This window comes from Phyllostomus hastatus, unplaced genomic scaffold (genome assembly GCF_019186645.2).
Source record: "Phyllostomus hastatus isolate PE091 unplaced genomic scaffold, TTU_PhHast_1.1 phas_contig_198, whole genome shotgun sequence".
NCBI lineage: Eukaryota > Metazoa > Chordata > Mammalia > Chiroptera > Phyllostomidae > Phyllostomus > Phyllostomus hastatus.
The window spans coordinates 4,701,348-4,722,291 of record NW_025333715.1 but is presented as its reverse complement, the minus strand read 5'-3'; the positions used below and the strand labels follow the sequence as shown (position 1 = coordinate 4,722,291).

The window sequence follows — 20,944 nt, the reverse complement described above, 5'->3', positions numbered from 1 at the left end:
CAGGGGCCTCCAGAGAGCAGGCTTCCTTCCGGAGCCCAGCCCAGCTGGACAGCTCACTTGCTCTGCGTGTCAGCGCCCACGACAGCCCCCCAGGCAGTGCTGGCATGTCCCGTGCCTCACAGGGTGGACAGGCCGTCAGACTGGTGCCGTCCCCCTGGCCTTCTCCCTGAGAAGGTGTCAGTCCCTTTGGTTTGGGCTGTTCTCTGGACACAAGTGATCCCAAGGGGAGTCACCTTTTCTCTGGGAAGGGAGAGCAGCAGGTCTGACCGTGGCCAAGCGGGGAGGCCCGAGTTCTGAGAGGGCGTACACGGGACACGCTGTGGGGTGGACCACTTTCCCACGCACTGGGTCCTGAACGGGCACTGCCGGCTCAGCACAGCCTCGGCCGAGGGAGGGGGACTCCCGGCTTGAATTCGAAAGCATGGCGAAGAGACTTGCGTTCAACTGGCTGCCCCGCCTTTGTTTTCTCACCAGGGATTTGTTGAGCAACTACTATGTGTCAGACATTGGCCTAGACCGAGTATCCAGAGGTGACTAGTATAGACAAGTTTCTTGTCCTCGTGGAACTTAGATTCTAGCGGACTTTGCTTTCTCCTCTGAGTCACCATTTTGTCATCTAAACAGGGAACACGACCTGTAATAGTCCCACTAGGCGCAGTTGTTGGGAGGGTGACATTAGGTGACCTTTGTGCTCCTGCCTGGCATAGTTTCACTTTGTTTCTTTCCTTTTTTTCCCATGCGTGTATTTTCATTTCATTTCTGGTCTGGCTCCCTACTAGGGTCTGCTTAGAGTATTTTCCTTCAGAGTTTGTCCTGTGTCAGTAAATGCCAGATCAGCAGAGCCTTCATTAATCCTTGGGGACCCTGGAGCTTTGTAACCCATCTAGCAAGGGAGAGGACATTAACAGACCAAGGAGCCGCACTCCACTGGAGGCACTCAGAGAGTCCCTGTGGAGGACTGAGCCCCGCCCCCTAGCAGAGGCTGGGAAACACTGTCTGGAGCACCGTGGGCAGGGCATGGGCGCAGCAGGTTGCCAGCTGTGTGACCTTGGGCAGGACACTTCCTGTCTCTGAGCCCCTGTATCTTCAGGGCAGGCAGGGAGGCCGATTTCCGTGCAGTGTCACCGGCACGGAGCAGCGTAGCAACCAACTGCTATTTACTCCAAAGTGTATCTCAGTGCATCGGGCTACTGGGCACCCTGATGTGAGACCCTGCCCAAGTGTAAAGTTCGGAAGCTGTTTTAAAGCAGAGGAGGTGCTGCAGGCACGCCCAGCATGGAGCAGACGCGAGTACGGTTTCCAGCGCTGTTTGAAGGGCTGCAGCAGGGGTGGGGGGGGGTGGTTAGGCTCACTTGGTCTGGTTCCGAAGCACGGGTCTGGGGAGTGAGGCCTCGCCGTGTCAGGCACTGGGCTGGCGGCGCTCCTGTAAGGGCTCTTCCCCGATCCTCGCTGCAGCCTGGGAAGGTGTTAACCACACTTGCAGAGCGGAAGCGCAGCGTTCAGAGGCTTAACTGAAGCCACACAAGGTGACGGAGCTGCTTGGAGCGGAGCTGGGCTTCGAGCCCAGGTCTTCAACGCCAGAGTCCGTCCTCCGATGTAGTGGAGGCATGTTTCAGTTTGACGTAAGAGGCATTTGTTGTTGTGAGGTATTAGAGCTGTCTAGTCGTGGAGTAGGCTTCCTGGAAGAAAACGAGCTTCCCAGCCTAGCCTAGTTGAACCGGGCTTCTGGAGTCTGCCAGAGAGACGTTTTCCGACCTCGAAGCCGCCCTCGTCCCTCGTCCCCTGTGTCCCTCGAGAAAGTGACGGCTGAGTTCTTAGTCAGAGGCTGTCTTCTAGGTGAGGGCTTGGTGTTGATCCACGAGAACTCCACAGGCCTGGGACTCGGGGTCCAAGTACCGAAGTGCCTCCCATTTCCTGACTGTGACCTCTGGGTTGGATGGCCTTGTGGGCAAACCTGGGGATGTCTCTGGGCCCTCGGGTCAGGCATCTTTTACTTTTTGACTTAGGAAATAAAAACAAAACCCCAGTAAATGATTTTCTTAAAAACATGCCCAAGTCATCATTCTGTTTTTGTTTTGTTTTGTTTTGTGGAGTTACTGGGGAATGAACCTGGGACCTTGTCTTTTTAAAATAATAATAATCTGGACTACTCATACCCCAACCACAGTGGCCAGCATATTATTATGAGACTCAGTAATATCTACTTTTAAGGTAAAAATAATTTCTTACCTTTTTAAAAAAGTATTTTTTAAAAGATTTTATTTACTTCAGAGAGAGGGGAAGGGAGGGAGAAAGAGAGAGAAAAACATCAGTGTATGAGAGAAACACTGACTCGTTGCCCACTGGGAATCTGGCCCACAACCCAGGCACGTGCTCTGACTAAGAGTCAAACCTGCGACCCTTCAGTTTGCAGGCTGGTGCTCAAACCACTGAGCCACACAAGCCAGGGCTTTTTTTTTTTACTTTTTTTAATTGAATTTTGGGGTGATGTTCGTTAGTAAAATTATGTAGGTTTCAGGCGTACCGTTCTCTGACACATCATCTCCCGTCAGGTCTCCTTCCATCACCGTTTATCCCCGTCCCCCGCCTGTACCTCCCCCGCCGCCTTTCCCTCCGGTCATCACCACACTGTTGTGCGTGGCCGTGAGTTTTCCCCTTAACCCCTTTGCCTTTTTCATCACCTTTTTTCTTGTTTATAAAGGTGCCTACTGTAGGCAGCTTGGGAAAATACAGAGGTATAGAGAATATCATAAAAATCACCTATAATTAATTTGTGATATCCCACCTCACCCTGAAATAACTACTGTTAACATTTTTGGTAAATTTCATTCCAAGGTTTTTAAATTTTACAGTTCAAATTAAAAACATGTGCAATAAGTAATACGGGCATTTATACAGGTAGCAATGAGAACATTCTTACAAATACTTGGACGCTACTGATGAAGCTACCATCCTCCTTTTCTGCCAGCCCTCACTTGAACTTCCTCTTCCCCGGGCGTGGCAGCAGGTCCTTCGGGCTGTGTCCTCCTCGGTGTGTCTCTGCGTCCGTGAATGTGCACACAGGAGTCCAGAGTCCTAGAGCACCGTGTCGTACATTTTACTGCAGCCTAATGAATCTTGGGGAGTTTCCCTGAAATGTTGTACAGTGTTCCACAGAATGGATGAAACGTAACTTTTTTTTTAAGGATTTTATTTATTTATTTTTAGAGAAGGAAGGGAGGGAGGGAGAAAGAGAGAGAGAGAGAGAGAAACATCAATGTGCGGTTGCTGGGGGTCGTGGCCTGCAACCCAGGCATGTGCCCTGACTGGGAATCGAACCTGTGACACTTTGGTTCGCAGCCTGCACTCAATCCACTGAGCTATGCCAGCCAGGAGAAACGTAACTTTTTAAAAAATAAGTGGACATTCATGTTGCTTCTAATTTTTAAAATATTTCACGCAGTGGTGCAGCGAGCGTTCCCGTAGCTGCCTTTGCGTGTGTGGGAGTGGCACGGACAGGGGAGGAGAGGCGGAGCTACTACTGGGTCTCCATGCGTGCGGTCCGGGAGAGTCAGCGCCCTTCTCCGGTTTCCTCGCGTGCCGAGTCACACACAGCGGGGCTGTCCGTCCATGGAAAGGGTTACAACTTGGCACTCGATGGAAAGTATTATGTTACTAATAATGATGACTATTATGGTTGTCTTTGCTTAGAAACCTCGGCCATGATACCTGTTCCATGTGGGTACGGTGGCACCAGGGGCTGTGGGAGGGACAGATCCATTGTGGAACCGGTACTGGGTGCCCTTCTTGGAGTTACCCCGTACCTGGCGTCGAGCCAGGGAGGCTGGTGGAGGAGCAGTGGTGGTAGGCAACCCTGGGTGGGCCTCGGGGAGTTATAAAATGTGTCTTTTATGTATTTTCTAAATATTTTCCATGAAATACGTCCTACTTTTTAAAGTGGGAGGAAAAACCCCAATAAATGACAATTTTAAAAAAACCCTGCTTGTAGCATTTTATATAATGATGCTGTTCTTGGGGCCCATTCATGTCATTTCTTGCCTGATGTAATGCTGTAGGTGTTACTCCCTTTGTCTAAAGGAGGGAATGGGTTCAAAGGTGAAACCTGCGTGAGGTCACACAGCTGCTAAGTGGTAGCAGCGCTGGACTTTGGAGCTAGGTCCACGTTCCCTTTACTGTGCCCTCTTGCGCCTCGTAAACCTCAGGTTGTTTGGGTGGTGAATCACACCCTCCCTGGCCCTGCCTGGTTTCCAGTTGACCTTCCGTCTCCTGCTTTGTCTTTTACCTCCTGCCATTGGGAGCGACTTTTTTAAACATCCAGACTGTCCTCTCTCAGTGCCTTGCAAACCCCTCTGTGTCCCCCACAGTCCTGCTCAGTGAAGCCTGTGGGGGGGGAGGGGGAGGGGGTTCCAGAGGAGACTTCATTGCTCCCCCTTCTGCACTCCTGCCCATTCTGTGTGCTTCCTTCTTCTTCTTTTTTTAAGAGTTTGTTTATTCAGTTTTGGAGAGAGGGGAAGGGAAGGAGAGAGAGGGAGAGAAACATCAGTGTGTGGTTGCTGGGGACCTGGCCTGCAACCCAGGCGTGTGCCCTGACTGGGAATCAAATTGTGACCCTTTGGTTCTCAGCCCGCGCTCAATCCACTGAGCCACACCAGCCAGGGCTGTGTGCTTCCTTCTTTGCAAGGGTCACAACGTGTTGCATTTCATTTATGTGCTTGTCTTGGCCAGACTAATGTATACAAGTGTAGGGACCGTCTTACTCTTCTTGGTATCTGTGTCATACTGCTTGGTACAGAAAAGGTGCTGAAGTGTCAAAATACAAATGTGCTTACAGGAAAGAGGTTACAAGATGAGTCGCCATTAGCCTATTCTGCCTCTGCCCCTCTCCAGTGCGTTCTCTACATAGCAGCCGTGATTTAAAAAAATGCATATCTGACCTCGTCATGACCCCACTTAGCTGCAGTTGGCTTCCTGTTACTTTGGGGATCAGGTTAAAAATTTAACATCTACTGTAAACCTCACACAGGACAAGGTAAAGGCACCATGAGCCACTGAATGAGCCATATTCAGATAGTGCGTCTCTTAGATACAGAGTGGGAAGAACAGGCCCAAGGTGCCAGCTGCCTGGGTCTGGGTCCCACACGCCAAAAGGGGTGACGCCAAAACCAAAGGAGCTGCTGCCCTCGCTGTGGCCCTAGCCTGAAGGGGCCGGGGCAGAAAGCTCTGAACCTCACCAGGTCTGGGGAGGGAGGGAGGAGAAACCGTCTCAAGGCAGCCACCAGCGGGGATAAGGCACGTGGGAGGTGGCCTCTCACCTCGGTACCCCCGCCGAGGCTCGAGAAGCTGTGGCTCCAGGCTGCTGGAGTGCTCTTCTCCTGCTACAAGGCCCGTGATGACACCTGGCTCTGTTTTTTCTCTTAGCTTTATTTGTTTATTTACTGAGGCCATTTCCCCTGCACTGGGTTCACTCTCCTCCAGCCAGGCGGGCTTTCTCTTTCTTCCTGCAGCTGTGAGTGCTTCCCTGCCATGGGGCCTTTGCACCTGCTCTCTGTTCTCTCTACGTGCCAGGTTCCCTGGGCGCCTAGTAATGTCCCAGCTCTCCGATTAAATACCACTTTCTTGGAGAAGCCCTTTCCCTGTTCTCGATTCGTTTTCCCAGCTTTATACGGTTACAGCCACATGCCTTTTCTTTCATAGCCCTTCTCGTACACAGTTGCTTGTATGTCCCTGGAGTGAGTGCTTGGTACCTGTTTTCTCCCCCAAACTGTAAGCTCAACAAAGGCAGGGGCTGTGACTGTCTCATTAACTCAGGCAGCACAGCGCAAAGTCTGGGGCTGGAGAAACATTTGTTCAGTGAATCAGTAACACCTTAGTTTGAATTAGGGGGTAGTGCAGTGGGAAAAGCATTGACATGAGAAATGATCAGCTTGAGTTGTACCCCAGACTGCTATTGACTAGGTATGTGACCTTGGGCATTCATTTCTTCATCTGTCAAATGGAGAAAAAAGATTTTGTGATCTTCGGTCACCTTGGGCTCATAATCTGTGACTGCAGATGAGTCATTTAACGAGCAGAGTTCTAGAGGTGCGGGTCCTAGGATTAGAATCCTGCTGCCTTCTTAACGTCTGCACCCGGTGTCGGGTCGGCAGAGGTTCAGAGCCCGTCTCCTGGTCCCGCCCCCAGCCCGTCGTTCTGCCGTCTTCTCCGTTTCGGCTCACAGCACCTCCGGTCTTGCAGTTACTCAGGCTGCAGCCTCAGAGACGTTCTCGCCTCTTCCCTCGTGCCCTTTGGCCAGTTTGTCAGCAAGTCCTATTGTTTAAAAACACACCCCGACTCCAGCCCTTTCTCGCCACCTCCGCCACTGGGACTCGGGTCTAAGCCACCGTCGTCTCTCCCTGGCCGTCGTGTTGGCCCCTGCCGGTCTCCCTGCTTCCTCCTGTTCTACCTGCGGCAGCCAGGATGATTCTTGTAAGTAAGGCAGGACGTGTAGTTCCTGCTCAGAACTCTCCCTTAGCTTTTCGTCTCACTCAGAGTGAAGCCCAGAACCTTCACCGTGTTCTACAAGGTCCCTTACAACTCCCTCTTCATCTTATCTCTTACCTCACCCTCCCTTGTTTATTCTGCTCTGGCACAATGGCTTCCTTGCTGCCCCCCCCCCCATATGTTTAAACAAATTGTTTAAAGACTTTTATTTATTTTTTTTTTTTAGAGAGGGGAATGCAGGAAGAAAAAGAGGGAGAGAAACATTGATGTGCTAGAGATAGATTGATTGGTTGCCTCTTGCACACCCCCTACTGGGGACCTGGCCTGCAACCCAGGCGTGTGCCCTGACTGGGCATTGAACCAGCAGCCTGTCGGTTCACAGGCCATGCTCAGTCCACTGAGCCACACCAGCCAGGGCTAAAAATATTTTTAAGAGACCGTTTTAAGCATTTTTAAGTGTACAGTTCAGCACATCGAGTACATTCGCATTGTTGTGCAACCATCACCTCCATCCGTCTCCAGAACGTGTTCATCATTGCAAACTGAAACTCTGCCCGTCAGATAATCACGCCCCACTTCCCTCCCCCAGCCCCTGGAGACCACCGTTCCACTCTCTGTCTCCATGATCTTGATTACTCTGGGTACCTGATGTAACTGCAGTCATATTCGTCCATTTTCTTATTTCTTTTTAATTTTTATTGATTTTAGGGAGGGAGGAGAGGAGGAAGGGGAGAGAGAGAGAGACAGACAGACAGACAGACAGACATCAATTTGTTGTTCCACATATCAATCATTGGTTGCTTCTTGTATGTGCCCTGACTGGGGTTCGAGCCTGCAACTTTGGTGTTTTGGGACGACATTCCAACCAACTGAGCTACCCAGCAGGGCCGTGACTGCCTTATTTCACTTAGCATGTCTTCAGGATTCATCCATGTTATAGAAGGTGTCAGAATTTTTTAGGCTTTAAAAACTTTTTTAAGGCTGACTAATAGTCCCTCGAATGTGTGGACCACACTTTGTTCATCCATTCATCCGTCAGTGGCCGCTCGGGCGGCTTCCAGCTGTCGGCTGTCGTGAGGAACACGGCTGTCCGTGTGAGCGTACGAGGAGCTCCACTTGCTGGCCCTCGAGGGCTGCAGAGATGTCCTCATGCCGCTCGGGGGGTGCGCAGTTTGAAACTTACTGGCTTGTTTCTGGACTTTTCCACTCAATGTTTTCAGACCATGGTTGACCTCTGGTCACTGAAACCATGGAAAGTGAAATGGGTTAAGGGGGAGTCTACTGTCCAAACATTTTACATTTAATAGGTAGTGCCTAATTAATTGTCTTTCAAAAATGTTGAACCTATTTGCAGTCTAACCAAAAGCATCTGAGACTGGCGAAGTATGGATTTGTCTTGTTAACGGTTTGCTCTCACAAGGTTGGCCAGACGCCCTCTGTATTGAACCCTGCTCACTGAGAGAGATCTGGTTGATAAACGAGAAGCAGCATCCATCGGTTTGGTGGACTGGTGTTTCCGTGGCACCTCCTGTGTGTCGGACCCGGTGCTCAGGCACGGTGAATTCCGTTACTAATGAACAGACACAGCCCCTCCCCCGCGGGAGTTTACAGACTACTGCAGACGGCTCTCACGGGTGGGTGCCAGGAAGTAATGCGTGAGAATATATAATGGTCTCTGATTGGGCTGGGCGTCCGAGGACGATTCTCTGAGGAAGTGAAATTAATTTGGAACTTGAAGGATCAGTGGGAATTATGTGGACAAAGGGCAGATGGAGAAGAGAGTGGGCAGTTAATTTACCAAAAGCAATGGCTCTGTAGGCCTTGGAAAGGTGTGCATGTTGGTAAGTGAGAAAGGCCAGCTGCAGAACAGCTTGCAATCTCTCGTCTGTGCGAAAAACACTCGAGAGGGGGCTGAGTGTGCGCTTCTACACGCACAGGGGTGACAATAGAAGCCGTGCCAAGTACTTCATGTAATCCCCCCTGCCATCACAGTCGCTCTGCGTGGAAGTGAGTGTTTAGCACACTGAATTGTCCCGATGACTCAGTAAGTGGCCTGCCGGACTCGAGCCCTGGTCTCCCCGCTGGGGTAGGGCCGGTGGCGGCTACAGCCGCAGTGTGGCACGTGCTTCTGCACACAGGCTGCCGGAAGTCCTTCGATGTGCTCTTGGCGCGTTCTTCACCCCTGCCCAGTGAGGCAGGTCATTGGTCCGGATGCTGAGGTTGGCAGGGGTAGGGTTTAAACGTCCAGGGGACACAAAGGAGGGATCCTGGGGCAGTAGCTTGAGTGTTGCCTCGTCCTTGCCTGAGGGCGCATTGCCCCTGGGACGGCGAATCCCACGGAGAAGGGAAGCAGCTGTTTCTTTCCCTCTGTCGTTTCTCCGGGATCGTTCGTTCTTCCCTGGTCACAGTGAACGCCGCGAGGGTTGTCATCCACGGTTTAAAATGAGCTGATACAGACTCCATCACAACAGTCGTTTGTTTATTGCTACAGAACAGATCGTTGCCCTCAAATTTAGAGGCCTAAACCCACAAGTACTTCTTGCTTCAAGTCTGTGGGCCAGGACCTGGGGAGCGTGGGGGTCGCTGAAGAAGTTGCCGCCTGGATGTCCGCCAGGGCTGCGCTTATTTCAAGGTTTGGGCCGGGGAGAGCACTGGCTGGCGAGGTGGCGGCGAGGTGGCCTCTCACACCCCTGGCCACCTGGTGCTGGTTATTGGCCTCAGCTCCCGGGTGGGCCTCTCGCAGGGCTGCTTCCGTGTTTTAACCCCTGGTGCCTGTCTTCCCCCAGAGCATTCGGAGGTAAAAGCCCGGCAGAAGCTATCCTTTTTGTGACCCAGTCGAGGGAATGAGAGAACATCCAAACTCGTGCCTGGGGTTTCCTTCTTTCGTTCTCCCGTCTGTCGGGCAGTTAGTTACTGGCTCCGCAGCGCTTCAGGCAGTCCAGGCGCGGAGGCGAGTGAAGCCCGGGGAGCTCGGCCCGCCCCCGGGGACCTTGCAGGGCAGGCGGAGTGGTAGCCGGGGCGTGCGCAGTGCTTGGTGGCCTAGCGAGGGCGTTCACAGTCTGCTCTCGTTTGTCCTTTCCAGTGACCCTGTGGTCACCGGAGCTGGTCCGGCCTCCCTCCCCATCGCCTCTGGTGCTCAGATGATGGGGCACTTGGGGCATTTTCTTAGGTTGGTAGAACTTGACTTTGACCCAGCAATTCTGATGGCAAATCCCCTGCCCTTTCTCCCGCCACAAGCAGCGTTCCTGGCGGCTGCTGCCCCGTCCGTGTCATCTCTGTGCCCCAGACGAAGAAACGGGGTCGCAGTCACCGAGCGCCCCGACGGGGTCATTCCTCTCTCACTCACCACACCGCCCCGAGTCCTCCGTTGACAGGTGCTGTTCTCTGTCTCCTTGCAGAAAGCCCTGGGTGTGCGGCAGTACCATGTGGCCTCGGCCCTGTGCCAACGGGCCAAGGTGGCTATGAGCCACTTCGAGCCCAGTGATTACATCCGGTACGACCTGCTAGAGAAGAACATCAACACCGTTCGCAAACGGTAAGGCTGCCGGGGGAGCGGTGGAGAGGGCTAACGGTGCCAGTTCTGCCCCCTGCCCCTTTCCGGGGATGGAGGGGCTGCTTGGTAAAGGGTGGCTGATGGTGGTGCAGGGTCAGGAATTCAGGGTACAGAGGTCCCTGCCGAGGAAGGCATTCTGGGGTGGCGGTGGCCCTTCTGCCCTCTCTGCTCAGGGAGAGTCTGTCATCAAGAAGCCTGGTGATTTGGACCATAGGGAAGGTCTCAGAGACTCCCTGGTGCTTAGGCCTGACCTTTCCGGACACTGGGACAGGCTGCTGACCCTGGACCAGCCCTCGGGGACCCACGGGGCCCAGTGTGTGTATTTCCTCTTCTGTGAGTAGGCCCAGAGTAGCTCGGGTGGGATCCTGACTGTATCTTTTTGGGGGTCTTCCTTTTCTCATTTGGTAAGATGGCAGCCATCTTTGCACTATGATGGCTGTCCTGTGGGCCAGGTGCTGGTCTGGATGCTGGCCCCAGAAGGATGGATAAGCTGCCACTGGAGGTTGGGGGGATGGTAGTGTACCCCAGCCAGCACCGCTCCTGGAACCTGAATGACTCCCCACCTGGTGACAGTGACCCTGGGAGTAAGAGAAAACAGATATGAACGCACCCATTTTATAGCCACACAGCGGGCCGGTGGTGGGGACCTTGTCTCCGTGTCCTCATCCAGTGCCCTAGCCCTGGCCCCACCCCTCTTCTCTGTGGCCACCGTTCGCCTCCTTACTGGTCCCCTCACTTCAGTCCTGAGGGTGGGGACCGCCTTAGTCTTTCTCTAGCTGTAGTGAGGACCTGTGAGTGCTCGGCAAGGGGCCACCTCAGTGTCCAGTTTGGTCTGGGCGTGTCACGCGCATGATTTCTCCTCTTTTCAATGACCCCCGTAGGTCGTTGGCATCCCCCCCACCCCCCCATTCTGCAGATGCGAAGACTGAGTGTCAGACTGGGGAGACCCCCTGCAGTGTGTCTGGCTCCAGTGCCTCCCGGGGTCGGTTCCCGCATTGCCGAGGGTTTCACCCAGGCTGCACGCACTTGAGAGTCCCTGGGAAGCTTTGGAAACTGCCGATACTGGGCCCCCAGCGATTCGGATTCAGGCTGTGAAGGCCTTGCTCCCGAAGGTGTGGTCCAGAGGTCAGCAGCATGGGCACCCCCGGGGAGGCCGTCGGCGGTGCGGAGCCGCAGGCCCCACGCAGGCCCGCTGAGTCTCCGTCTTCTTTCAACAGCTCCCCGGGGGACTCGTGGGCCCCCAGACTGCGCGGCCCTGGCCGGGTTCCCAGCTCTCCCTCTCGTGGAGTCAGGGTTGTGGACCGCTGTCCCCACTGATGTGGACCCTTGTACAAATATTTTTTTTCCTCCTGGAAACAATGTTTTATTTTTTTCTGGAGCTTTCAGACCATAGCTCAATGGAAAACTGCAAAACACTTCCACCTTGGTCTTCGTTATGCTCAGAAGGGGAGTCAACGTGGAAGATGGCCTCGTGACGACGTGACAAAGAGTACTGTTCACGTCTGGTCTTTGCACTAAAAAAAATTAACCAGAAAAACTGCCTTCTAAGGCACTGGGAATATATTTGGTTTTACTTACATCAGTAAAATTAACCGAAAGAAGGTTTTTTCCTTTGCCTAGTTATTCCAACCCTGCTCTAACCAGAAAAGCCCATAAAGGTTCAGCATTCCAGATTAGTACAGATAAGGGATATTAAGTTTTCGTTGTTGCAATAGAGCAGGGTTCTCCCTGGGGGTGGGGGTGTTGAGTTTGTCCCCTGGGGGAACTCGACAGTGCCTGGACACATTTTTGGTTGTCCTGTCCCGGGCGGCGTGTGGTTTCGTGTGATCTAGCCGGTGGAGACCAAGATGAGTCCTGAACGTCCTGCAGTGCGCAGGACGGCCCCCAGCAAAGAACCGTGGGGTCCATACTGTCGGCGGCACCACACTCGAGAAGCACTGGGCAGAAAAAGAAGGCACAAGTGAGGCTGTTCTAAAAAGATGGTAGTGAATTAAAATACATTTACGGCATTTTGGGAAGCCAGGGGACTCTTCCTCCATCCACCCTGTGTCCATGACAGGAGGGGCCCAGTTCTGTTCCTGGGACCCGGCTCTCTGTCACTTGGGGAAGCGGAGGGAAGGTGGGACCCGGTGTGCTGTCCTCAGTTGCCCCTCGAGGAAGCTGGTGATGAGCCGTCCTCAGGCTCTCACTGCCGTCAGGCTTTTGTACACAGCTCCAGGCCTCTGCTGTCAAGGACTTTGGTTTTCGGCCTGTGTGCTATTTTTTGTCTCCCCTGGGGCCCCGAAAGAGGGGCTGTGCTCTGCGCAGTGGGCACGCCAGCCTCGGAGAGGCTGCCGCTAAAGGAGGCAGGCTGTGCCCCAGGCCGGTGCTATTTTTACTCAAGGTCCTGAGACAGCAGAACCGTAGGGATTCTCAGAATCCCCGGTTGCCCTGCTGTTGCCCACAGAGCCAGCGCCTTAGGGGGCTCTCGCTCCCAGGGACTAGGTGAACTTGGGAGTGAGGGGCTGGAGCCCAGGCTGGTGGGAGCAAGGCTCTCTGCCCTCCCAGCACAGTCAGATCGGTCGCGACAATGACGGTAACGACTGAACACTTGCGCGGGCCGGACCGTAGTGTCACGTAAAGAGCACGAACCGTGGAGTCACACTGCTTGTCCGCCCCTTGTGCCACTTGCTGGCTTTGTGACCTGGGCAAGTTACTTCCCCTGTGCTTCGGCTTCCTCATCTGTGTTGTGAGGATGAAACGATTTATGTGCAGTGAAGTGCTTAGCAATGCCGAGCTGGAAGTAAGTGCTGTGATCAAACCAGTGTAGGGTGACAGAAAGCAGACCAGCGGTTGTTGGGGACGGGAGTGGGCGTGAGGCCACAAGGGCACTTTTGCGGGTGCTGGGCGTGTTCATTATCTTAATTGTGGTGTTTGCTTTATAGGTGTATACGTATGTAGAAACTTATCAAGTGGTATGCTTTAAATGTATGCAGTTTATTGCACTCCAGTTATACCTCAATAAAGCTGGTTTATTATAAGTGCTATGTGTTACCTCATTCCAGTCGAAGCCCTGGACTTACAGGTTGGTGAGCTCCCTGTAAAGGGCAATTGCTTGTCTGGTTACTCAGTGGGCTTAGTCAATAGGGTCAGGTCATACCTGGCTGGTGTGGCTCAGTGGATTGAGTGCTGGCCTGTGAACCAAAGGGTTGCAGGTTCAATTCCCGGTTGGGGCACATGCCTGGGTTTCGTCCCCAGTTGGGGGTGTGCAAGAGGCAACTGACTGATGTATATCTTACACATTGATCTTTTCCGCTCTTTCTCCGCCTCTACCTCTCTCTGAGAAGTAAATAAATCTTAGAAAAAAAAAAATAGGGCCAGGTCTAGACCCAGAGTCTCCGACCCCTAATCTCACACTCCTATTCCCTGGAGTCACTGGGTGTACATGGAACTCCGCCCTTCCCTGGAGGCCTCAGGTTCGGCGATAGCCTTGTGAGTGGTGGGAGGCAGGGCGTGAGGCCCAGCCCTGGCGGCTGTGCTGTGTGGGCCGCCCCGTCGAGTGGGCAGCAGCGGGGAGTCCTCGGGATGCCCCCGGGTGGGTGGGTGGGAGCTGACCGGCGCCGACCTCAGTCTGCATGGGGAGGGCCTTGGGAGAATGAAATGGGGCGCCTAAGTCTCGGCAGGGGCTGCATCTCCCCAGGGTCAGGCTTGGACTGACGTTTTAGCCCTGATGAGGAAGAGGGGGTGAGACGTACGGGGAAATGGGGTGGGAAAAGAGGGGGACCAGTGAGAGGCTAGAGGCGGTGATACGGGTTTCTGTTCTCGAGAGCTGACAGCCATGCCTCTCTCAATGGAGTGAGAGCAAGTGCTAGTGCAGCTAGTGGGCAAGGCCGTAGCACAGTAGGGAAGGGGGCCTCCAGCCCCCGGGGCGGCTGTGGGTGCAGGGTGGGGCAGGGTGGGCGAGGGGGCTGCTGGTTCAGATCCTCTGTCCTTGTGGGGCTGACAGAACAGGGGAGTTGCTGGTAGACGGAGAGAAGTACAGGGTTCAAGGTGAGACTGGCTGTGAACTTGAGCTGTTAACACCACTCTGCTGAACCTCTGCTCCCTCTTGGTGGTTTTATTAAGTGCCAGGAATACAATGAGGATTAAATGGTGCAAAATATATATAATAGATGCTCATCAGATAATAGTGATTAATTTGCTGAAAAAAGAATCCTTTAAAAAAATCCCTGCCATCTCTTGGGCTGTTGTCATTCACTTACTCACCAAGTAGCTTTCGAGCACCTAATAAGTGCCAGGTTCTGTGCCGTGTGCTGGAGGTGCCACGGTGAGCAGGACCATTCCATCCCCACCCTGGTGGGGCAAAAGGCGCCCTCCCTGCCCTCTGTCAGGGTGGCCGTGTGCACAGACGGGAGTGCCACGTGTGGGCAGGAGATTGTGGGGACGGTACCAGGCAACCCCGTCTCTCCCCCCCAGATTGAACCGGCCTCTGACCCTCTCTGAGAAGATTGTGTATGGACACCTGGATGACCCAGCCAATCAGGAGATCGAGCGGGGCAAGACGTATCTGCGGCTGCGGCCCGACCGCGTGGCCATGCAGGACGCCACCGCCCAGATGGCCATGCTGCAGTTCATCAGCAGCGGGCTGCCCAAGGTGGCCGTGCCGTCCACCATCCACTGTGACCATCTGATCGAGGCCCAGGTCGGGGGCGAGAAAGACCTGCGTCGGGCCAAGGTGAGCTGACGGTTTTGTGGGGGCGGTGGGTGTGGCGTCGGGCGGGAGGGGAAGCCCTCACGCTGGGCTTGCCTCCAGATTCTCCCGGGCTCTTTCTGTGGGTTAGTCTTTTTTTTTGTTTTTGTTCTTTTCTAATTCTTAAAATATCTTTTTCGCATTGTGAAGATGTTAGACAATACAGAGAAAACCTAAAATCATAATCATCCTTAATCTTACTACAGTAAAGGTACCTTTTTCCTGGTCCCTTTTCTGTTGTATTGCAGAGATGACGCAGGCATCGGGTGCTGGCACACGCTGCCGGTTGCTCTGCGGGGGGCGGTTTGCATTTTCCATTGCCAGTGTCACGTGTGCGCGCACTCAGTCCTGTTTGACCCCCAGAGGCCCCGTCAGGGAGGCAGGCTGACGGCCGTGGTGTAAATTTGAGGCCACCAAGGCCCTGTGCAGTCAGTCCTGTAGCCTCGTGGCTGGGGGCGGGCGCCTATGACTGGCCTCCTTTGGGGGCTTTTCTCTTCTGTTTTGCAAGGGACTGTGCGCCGTGCCGAGCTCCCCCCACCCTTCCTTGTGAACCCAGGCCCGGCTCTCCCCAGGCTCCGCCTGTGGTACCTTTGTGTGTGCTCGCTCTTGGCAGCGGCAGGTCTCTCCCAGACCTGGGCCCCCACCCTCTCCGCCCCCTGCAGTGGAAGTGGGCGCCCTTCGTGGGGGGCTGTTGGCAGGAGCTGAATGCTGGCAGGCCCTCGGCCGGGCCGGGCACAGAGCGTGGCATGCTATTGAAAGTGCTGCGGCTCCCAGGGTCAGCGCAGCTCAGAGAGCCCCCGAGGCCCATGGGAAATGCTCAGGACAGCTTTCCCATTCAGGCCCTTTCTCCCCGTGCTGGCGCGCCGGTCTGTGTCCCGGTTGCGCAGCGGCTCCTTTTCCACTCCGCTGGAAGAGCCCAGCCTGCTGCTGGTGGTTCCCATGTTAGTGCAGCAGCAGCGGCCTGTGTTGCCAGGGACTGGGCATGGTCAGGACCTGGGGCCTCGTCACCCCTCTGAGGCCAGGGCCTGGCCCTCGCCTCACTCTGTGGATTCAGAATATGCCTTCCGGAGATGGGAGTCACAGAGTCGTAGGGCTTCAGAGTTCATTCCCTCGTTTATTTAACAAGTGTTTATTGAACGTTAATTATATGCCATGTGCTGTGCTGGGTGCGAGGGATGCGGTGTGAACCAGACGGCCCTGCCGCCCTGGCTCTAAGAGTCTAGCAGGGAGACAGAGCCGGTCACACAAACAGGGAGTTGCCCGTTTGCATGTGTTATGAAGGGAAAGCACGGGGCTCCGAGAAGAAGGAAGGTATCTAATCTATACTTTTGGGGGAAAGGGTACCTCTCTGAGGATGTAACATGTAGGCTGAGACCTATCCGAGCAGATAAAATGATGTTAACTGGAGGGAGAACATTCTAGAGCGTATGAAGGCCCCACGGCAGGAAGCAACGCCGTGCGTTTGTGGAACTGGAAGCAGGGGCCGTGGGGCTGGAGCTCTGTGCAGAAGAGGGGTGGGCGGAGGGGGGCCGGGGTGGGCGTGGGCAGGGCCTTGGGGGCCAAGAGCGCCAGCCTAGGAGTCATCCAAGGGTTTAGGCAGGGGAGGGATATGGTCAGACTTACGTGCTTGGGGCCCAGAGAGGCGGAGTGGCCTGTCCAGGATCACACAGGCAGCCGGGGGGTCCAGGCTGAGTTCGGGCCCAGCCACCGCGGCCCCTTCCCCCACTCGCACAGACCCACGTGCGTATGTACCCAGACACACGACCGCCTGCCTCCTGCCCTTGGTGCCAGTTTTATAAGTGACTGATTTGTAAATGAAAAAGCCAGTATTGTTAATAATTAATCGAAAAGGGACCACTCTGGGGACCCAAGTTTTTTGTCTGCCCCCTTTTTTTTTTTTTTAACCTGGAAGAACCAAACGGGCCCTGAGAAGGATGCGTTGCTGGTCTGGGGTTTGGGCGAAGGGGGCTACGTGGTCTTGAGGGTGTCCTGTTGAGGGCCCGGGAAGCTGACAGTGGGTCCCTCCTCTGCCTTGGAGCATGACTGTCCCGAGCCCAGAGGCTGGCCGGTCTCATTTCCTAATGCTGCCTTGGGGACTCTGTGCAGTCCGTGGCGGTCCCACCCCTTTTGACACTGGCGTTTCACCTGTCCGGGGGCAGGCACGGCATGCAGGTAAGCCCCGGCCGCGCATCAGTGTGCGAGGAGGCCGGCCCTGCCCTCCGAGGAAGCCGCCTTCGGATCGCGGACGGAGTGGGTGTAGCCCACCCCGTTGTTCTGTTGAAACCTGCACGTCAGACCACGGTCTGTGTGGCAGTCCTTCTGTTGGGGGCCGTCGTACACGGGACACAGTGTGGAGCATCTGCGCCGTGCGCGATGCTGGTCTGGGTGTGCCGAGATACAAGGAGGTAGCGTTCTTTTATACCAGAATGCCGTGCTCAGGCTCTGGGGTGGAACAGGCCTGGTTTCAAAGCTGACTTTTGTCTTTAACTCTCTGTTCTTGTGTCTGTAAAATGGGCGTGATGACAGCGCCTCTCCCCTCGTGTGGTGGCTGGGAGGGTGTTTCGCACGGTGTCCTTTCCGTAGCTGGACGTTCATTCAGGAAATGACAGCCAGGGTCACAGAGGAGGCGTCCGAGGCTCAGGTGGAGAGGCAGCACCACCGTTCCGGTGCGCCCTCGCTGCTGGCCTTGGCGGAGGCCCGGCTGCCAGAGGGCCCCATGGAGGGGATGTAGCCTGGTTCCTGCTACAGGTAAACAAACTGAGACCCGGGCAGAGAAGGAACTTGTTCTGGACCCACTCCCTGGCGAGGAGTCACGGAGCCGGGGTTTTCTCTCTGCTCCCTGTGTCTCTCCCAGGCCTGCCGGCTGAAACCGGGCCGGCACCCAGGCCCGGGGGTGTGTGTGGAAGGCCTCCAGGAGAGGGCTGTCCTCGCCGTGCCGGCCCTTCAGGGTCACAGGGGTGCTGGGCAGAGGGTGGCGGGCATGAGCACAGGTTGTCCCAGACGTGAACTGTGTTACTAATGCTCTGGTTATTGATTTGCCTCAATAGGACATAAACCAAGAAGTGTATAATTTCCTGGCAACCGCAGGTGCCAAGTATGGTGTGGGCTTCTGGCGGCCTGGCTCCGGAATCATTCACCAGGTAAAGCAGGGCTTGGCCTGCCTTTCGTGGAGGGGGCGGCGGGCTGCCCCTGGGGAACCAGGGAGCACCCCCGGGCCTGTGGGAGCAGGGGCTCGGGAGCAGGGAGGGGAGACTGGGTTATAGCAACATCTCAGTCAGCCCTGGGGCTCCTCCGCCATTTTTAAATTGATTTTTATTATGTCAAGGTACACATTCTCACTCTCCGTGTAAGAAATTAAAATAGTCCCTTCTGACCACTTCAGTAACCAGCATTTTAAGTTGGATGTGTTTCAAAAGCAAAAACAAACCAAGCAAACAACAGAAGGGGAACAGAACCACAGAAATGGAGATCCCATGGAGGGTTATCAGCAGGGAGGGGGAGGGGGAGAATGGGGAGGTACAGGGAATAAGAAGCATAATTGGTAGGTACAACATAGACAGGGGAGGGTAAGAATAGTATGGGAAATGGAGAAGCCAAAGAACTTATATGTACCACCCATGGACATGAACTGAGCGGGGTGTGGCATGCAGGTAGGAGGAGGGTGCAGGACAGGGGGGGATAAAAGGGAGAAAAAAAAAATGGGACAACTGTAATAGCATAATCAATGAAATAGTCTTAAACCAAAAAAAAGGAATCATTGAATGCAGAGGCCGGTTCGGGGACCGTAGCACGAGGAGGTCGTAATAGTTGAATACAACATGCAACCCTGAGAGGCTTCTCTTCTACTCGTGAGGCCGCGTGATTTAATGTAAATGTGTTACTAATACTTTGTTAAAGAAGATGTTATTTATTTTATCTTTAGAGAGCAGAGAAAGGAGGGAGAAAGAGAGGGAGAGAAACATTAGTGTATGGTTGCCTCTGGAGCGCCCCCTATGGGGGGGGGGCCCTGGCCCGCAACCCAGGCGTGTGCCCTGACTGCATTTGGTTCCCAGGCCGGTGCTCAGCTCACCGAGGCACACCCGCCAGGGCTTACATTATTAATACTTACCAAAAAAGCCGTTTATTGAGTCCTGCTTTAAAAAAAAAGTTTGACGTGTTTCTCCCTTTAAGCATTATAGTACTGTATTATTTTTTGTTTTGCTTTTCCCCCCGCAAGTGTTACTCCTTGCCACATGAACAGCTAACGGTGGGAGTGTCCCACAGGTAGTCGCTTCCTCAGGACCCTGAGGTGGGCGGCTTCATTAGCCCTGCCTTACCGATGAGGAAACGGAGGCACTGGGAAGTTACCATAACCTGCTTGCCCCGGGGACCCCCAGCTTGCCCACCCGACCGTGCAGTCCAGACTCACACCCAGGCGCGCGCCTGGCCCTGGGGCCAGTGCTCCCCACGGCGCACCACTCCGGGGCGCCCCCCCTCAGGGCACAGCGCTCCTCCGGGTCTTTTCGACCCCTTGATGGTGTTTCGTAGGAGGGAGGTACCGTAGGCCACAGGGCCCTATCGGCCGGTTGTTCTTCCAGGATCTCTCCGAGGAGGAATTTTCTCTTGGTTGGCAATTTTGTCTCTGCAAGTGTGAGTGTGTTTGTGCGTGTGTGTGTCCGGGGAGGACCAGTGGCCTGGTTTGTGGGTGTGCGCAGGTTTGGGTGTCCATTTGCAATCCGTCTTACACGCGAAACCTGCCTCTTTGCCCCTTTCCAAGGTGACCCTTCTCCCCGCCTCCACCCCAGGCCTCACTTCCCGGGACTCCTTCAGGGCGCTGAGTCAGGCTGTAATCCGACCCGTGGGCACCCAGCACCGCCCCTTCCAAAACAGCCCACGGGTCACTGCTCTGCCCTTTCCAGCAGCCACTCTCGGCAGGACGGCAGGACGGGGCTGCCTGGGAATAGCAGGTCACAGCCTGCAGGGGCCAGAAAGCCTCTCTCAGCGGCAGGGTCAGCAGGGTCGGGGAGGGCAGAGGCCCAGCCCTCTGGCCTTTGGTTACTGAGGGCGTCCCAGTCCAGGTGCCCCCTGCTCCACCTCCATTCTGCCTCAGTACAAACGCCCAGGCCTGCTTGGAGCTCCAGGGCCAGAGTCTGGGGCTGTGAGTGGTGGCAGCTCACACCTGCCACCGGCCGCCAGCTGAGCGTGCAGTCTGGCATATCTGTTCCTTTAAAAAGAAAATTCTAGTGTCCCAGGTTTGATTCCCAGCCAGGGTACATTCCTGGGTTGCAGGCCATGACCCCCAGCAACTGCACATTGCTATTTCTCTCTCTCTCTCTCTCTCTGTCTCCCTCCCTTCCCTCTCTAAAAACAAATAAAAAATAAAATATAAAAAAAAGAAAAGTATGAATTAAAAAAAAAAAAGAAAAAAAATTCTAGGGATCATGTGATCCCGTGCAGCTTTGCTTTTGTGTCCCCCTTGGTGACCGGCCATGAGCAGCTTTAACCCACTGTGTCCCGGTCGGAGCTTACCTCCTTCCCCTGCCGGCCCTCCCTGGGCCCCGCGTTGGCGCCCCCTTGTGGGCCCTTCGCAGCCGACCCTGGCGTGCGCTCTGTGGGGACACGGACTGTGGTTCATTCTTCCTCTCCAGCCCTGGGCCTGGGGCCAGGTCAGCACAGAATAGGTCCTCAGTGTATGTGTGAGTGGTGTGGGTGAACGGCTGAATTTCCAGCTTTATGTTTAGATGTTAGTGGAGCCCAAAATACACTTCTCTCGCCATCACCCCCTACCCCGCGTTCCCTCAGCCACGTCCAGCTGACCACTGAGGTCACCGTCACAACCAGCTGCATTGTGACACCGTCTGCACTGGCCTCGCCCTTCAAGACGCGGACCACACGCGAGCACACTGCGTCCTGTGTGTCTGGTCCTCGTGGGCCGGTCTCTCGCAGCCTCGAGGAGGTTTAGAGAGTAGCTAGTTTTAAATTTTCATCACGGCCGAGGCAGGCAGGGCTGGAGAAATAAAACGGTTAACCAGAGTCCACTCCAGCAGTTGCTTTTGTTAGAGATTTCCTCCGTGCCGGCCTGCTCTCCCGGCCAGCTGCCGCCTTCCGGGGGAGGAACCAGATATTCTGACTTTCTGCACGCCCAAGGGAAGACCCCTCGTGCCTCGATGAGTCTGCCGGGCAGGGAGCCGGCCCTCCATTCG

General features: G+C 54.8%; 1 protein-coding gene across 3 annotated transcripts in view; it reads left to right on the top strand.

Moving 5' to 3' along the window:
* Positions 1-20,944, top strand: part of ACO2 (aconitase 2) — a 41,567-nt gene that overhangs the window by 9,558 nt on the left and 11,065 nt on the right. The window contains exons 1-4 of one of the 3 annotated variants that reach the window (XM_045834737.1): positions 6,325-6,465; positions 9,879-10,015; positions 14,489-14,747; positions 17,810-17,902. In XM_045834737.1, the coding sequence (XP_045690693.1) occupies positions 6,457-6,465; positions 9,879-10,015; positions 14,489-14,747; positions 17,810-17,902 (498 nt within the window). In that variant the 5' untranslated portion in view covers positions 6,325-6,456. Of the gene's footprint in view, positions 1-6,324; positions 6,466-9,878; positions 10,016-14,488; positions 14,748-16,742; positions 16,935-17,809; positions 17,903-20,944 lie in introns of those variants that run through there. The other 2 variants (XM_045834736.1, XM_045834738.1) reach the window with 2 other exon arrangements.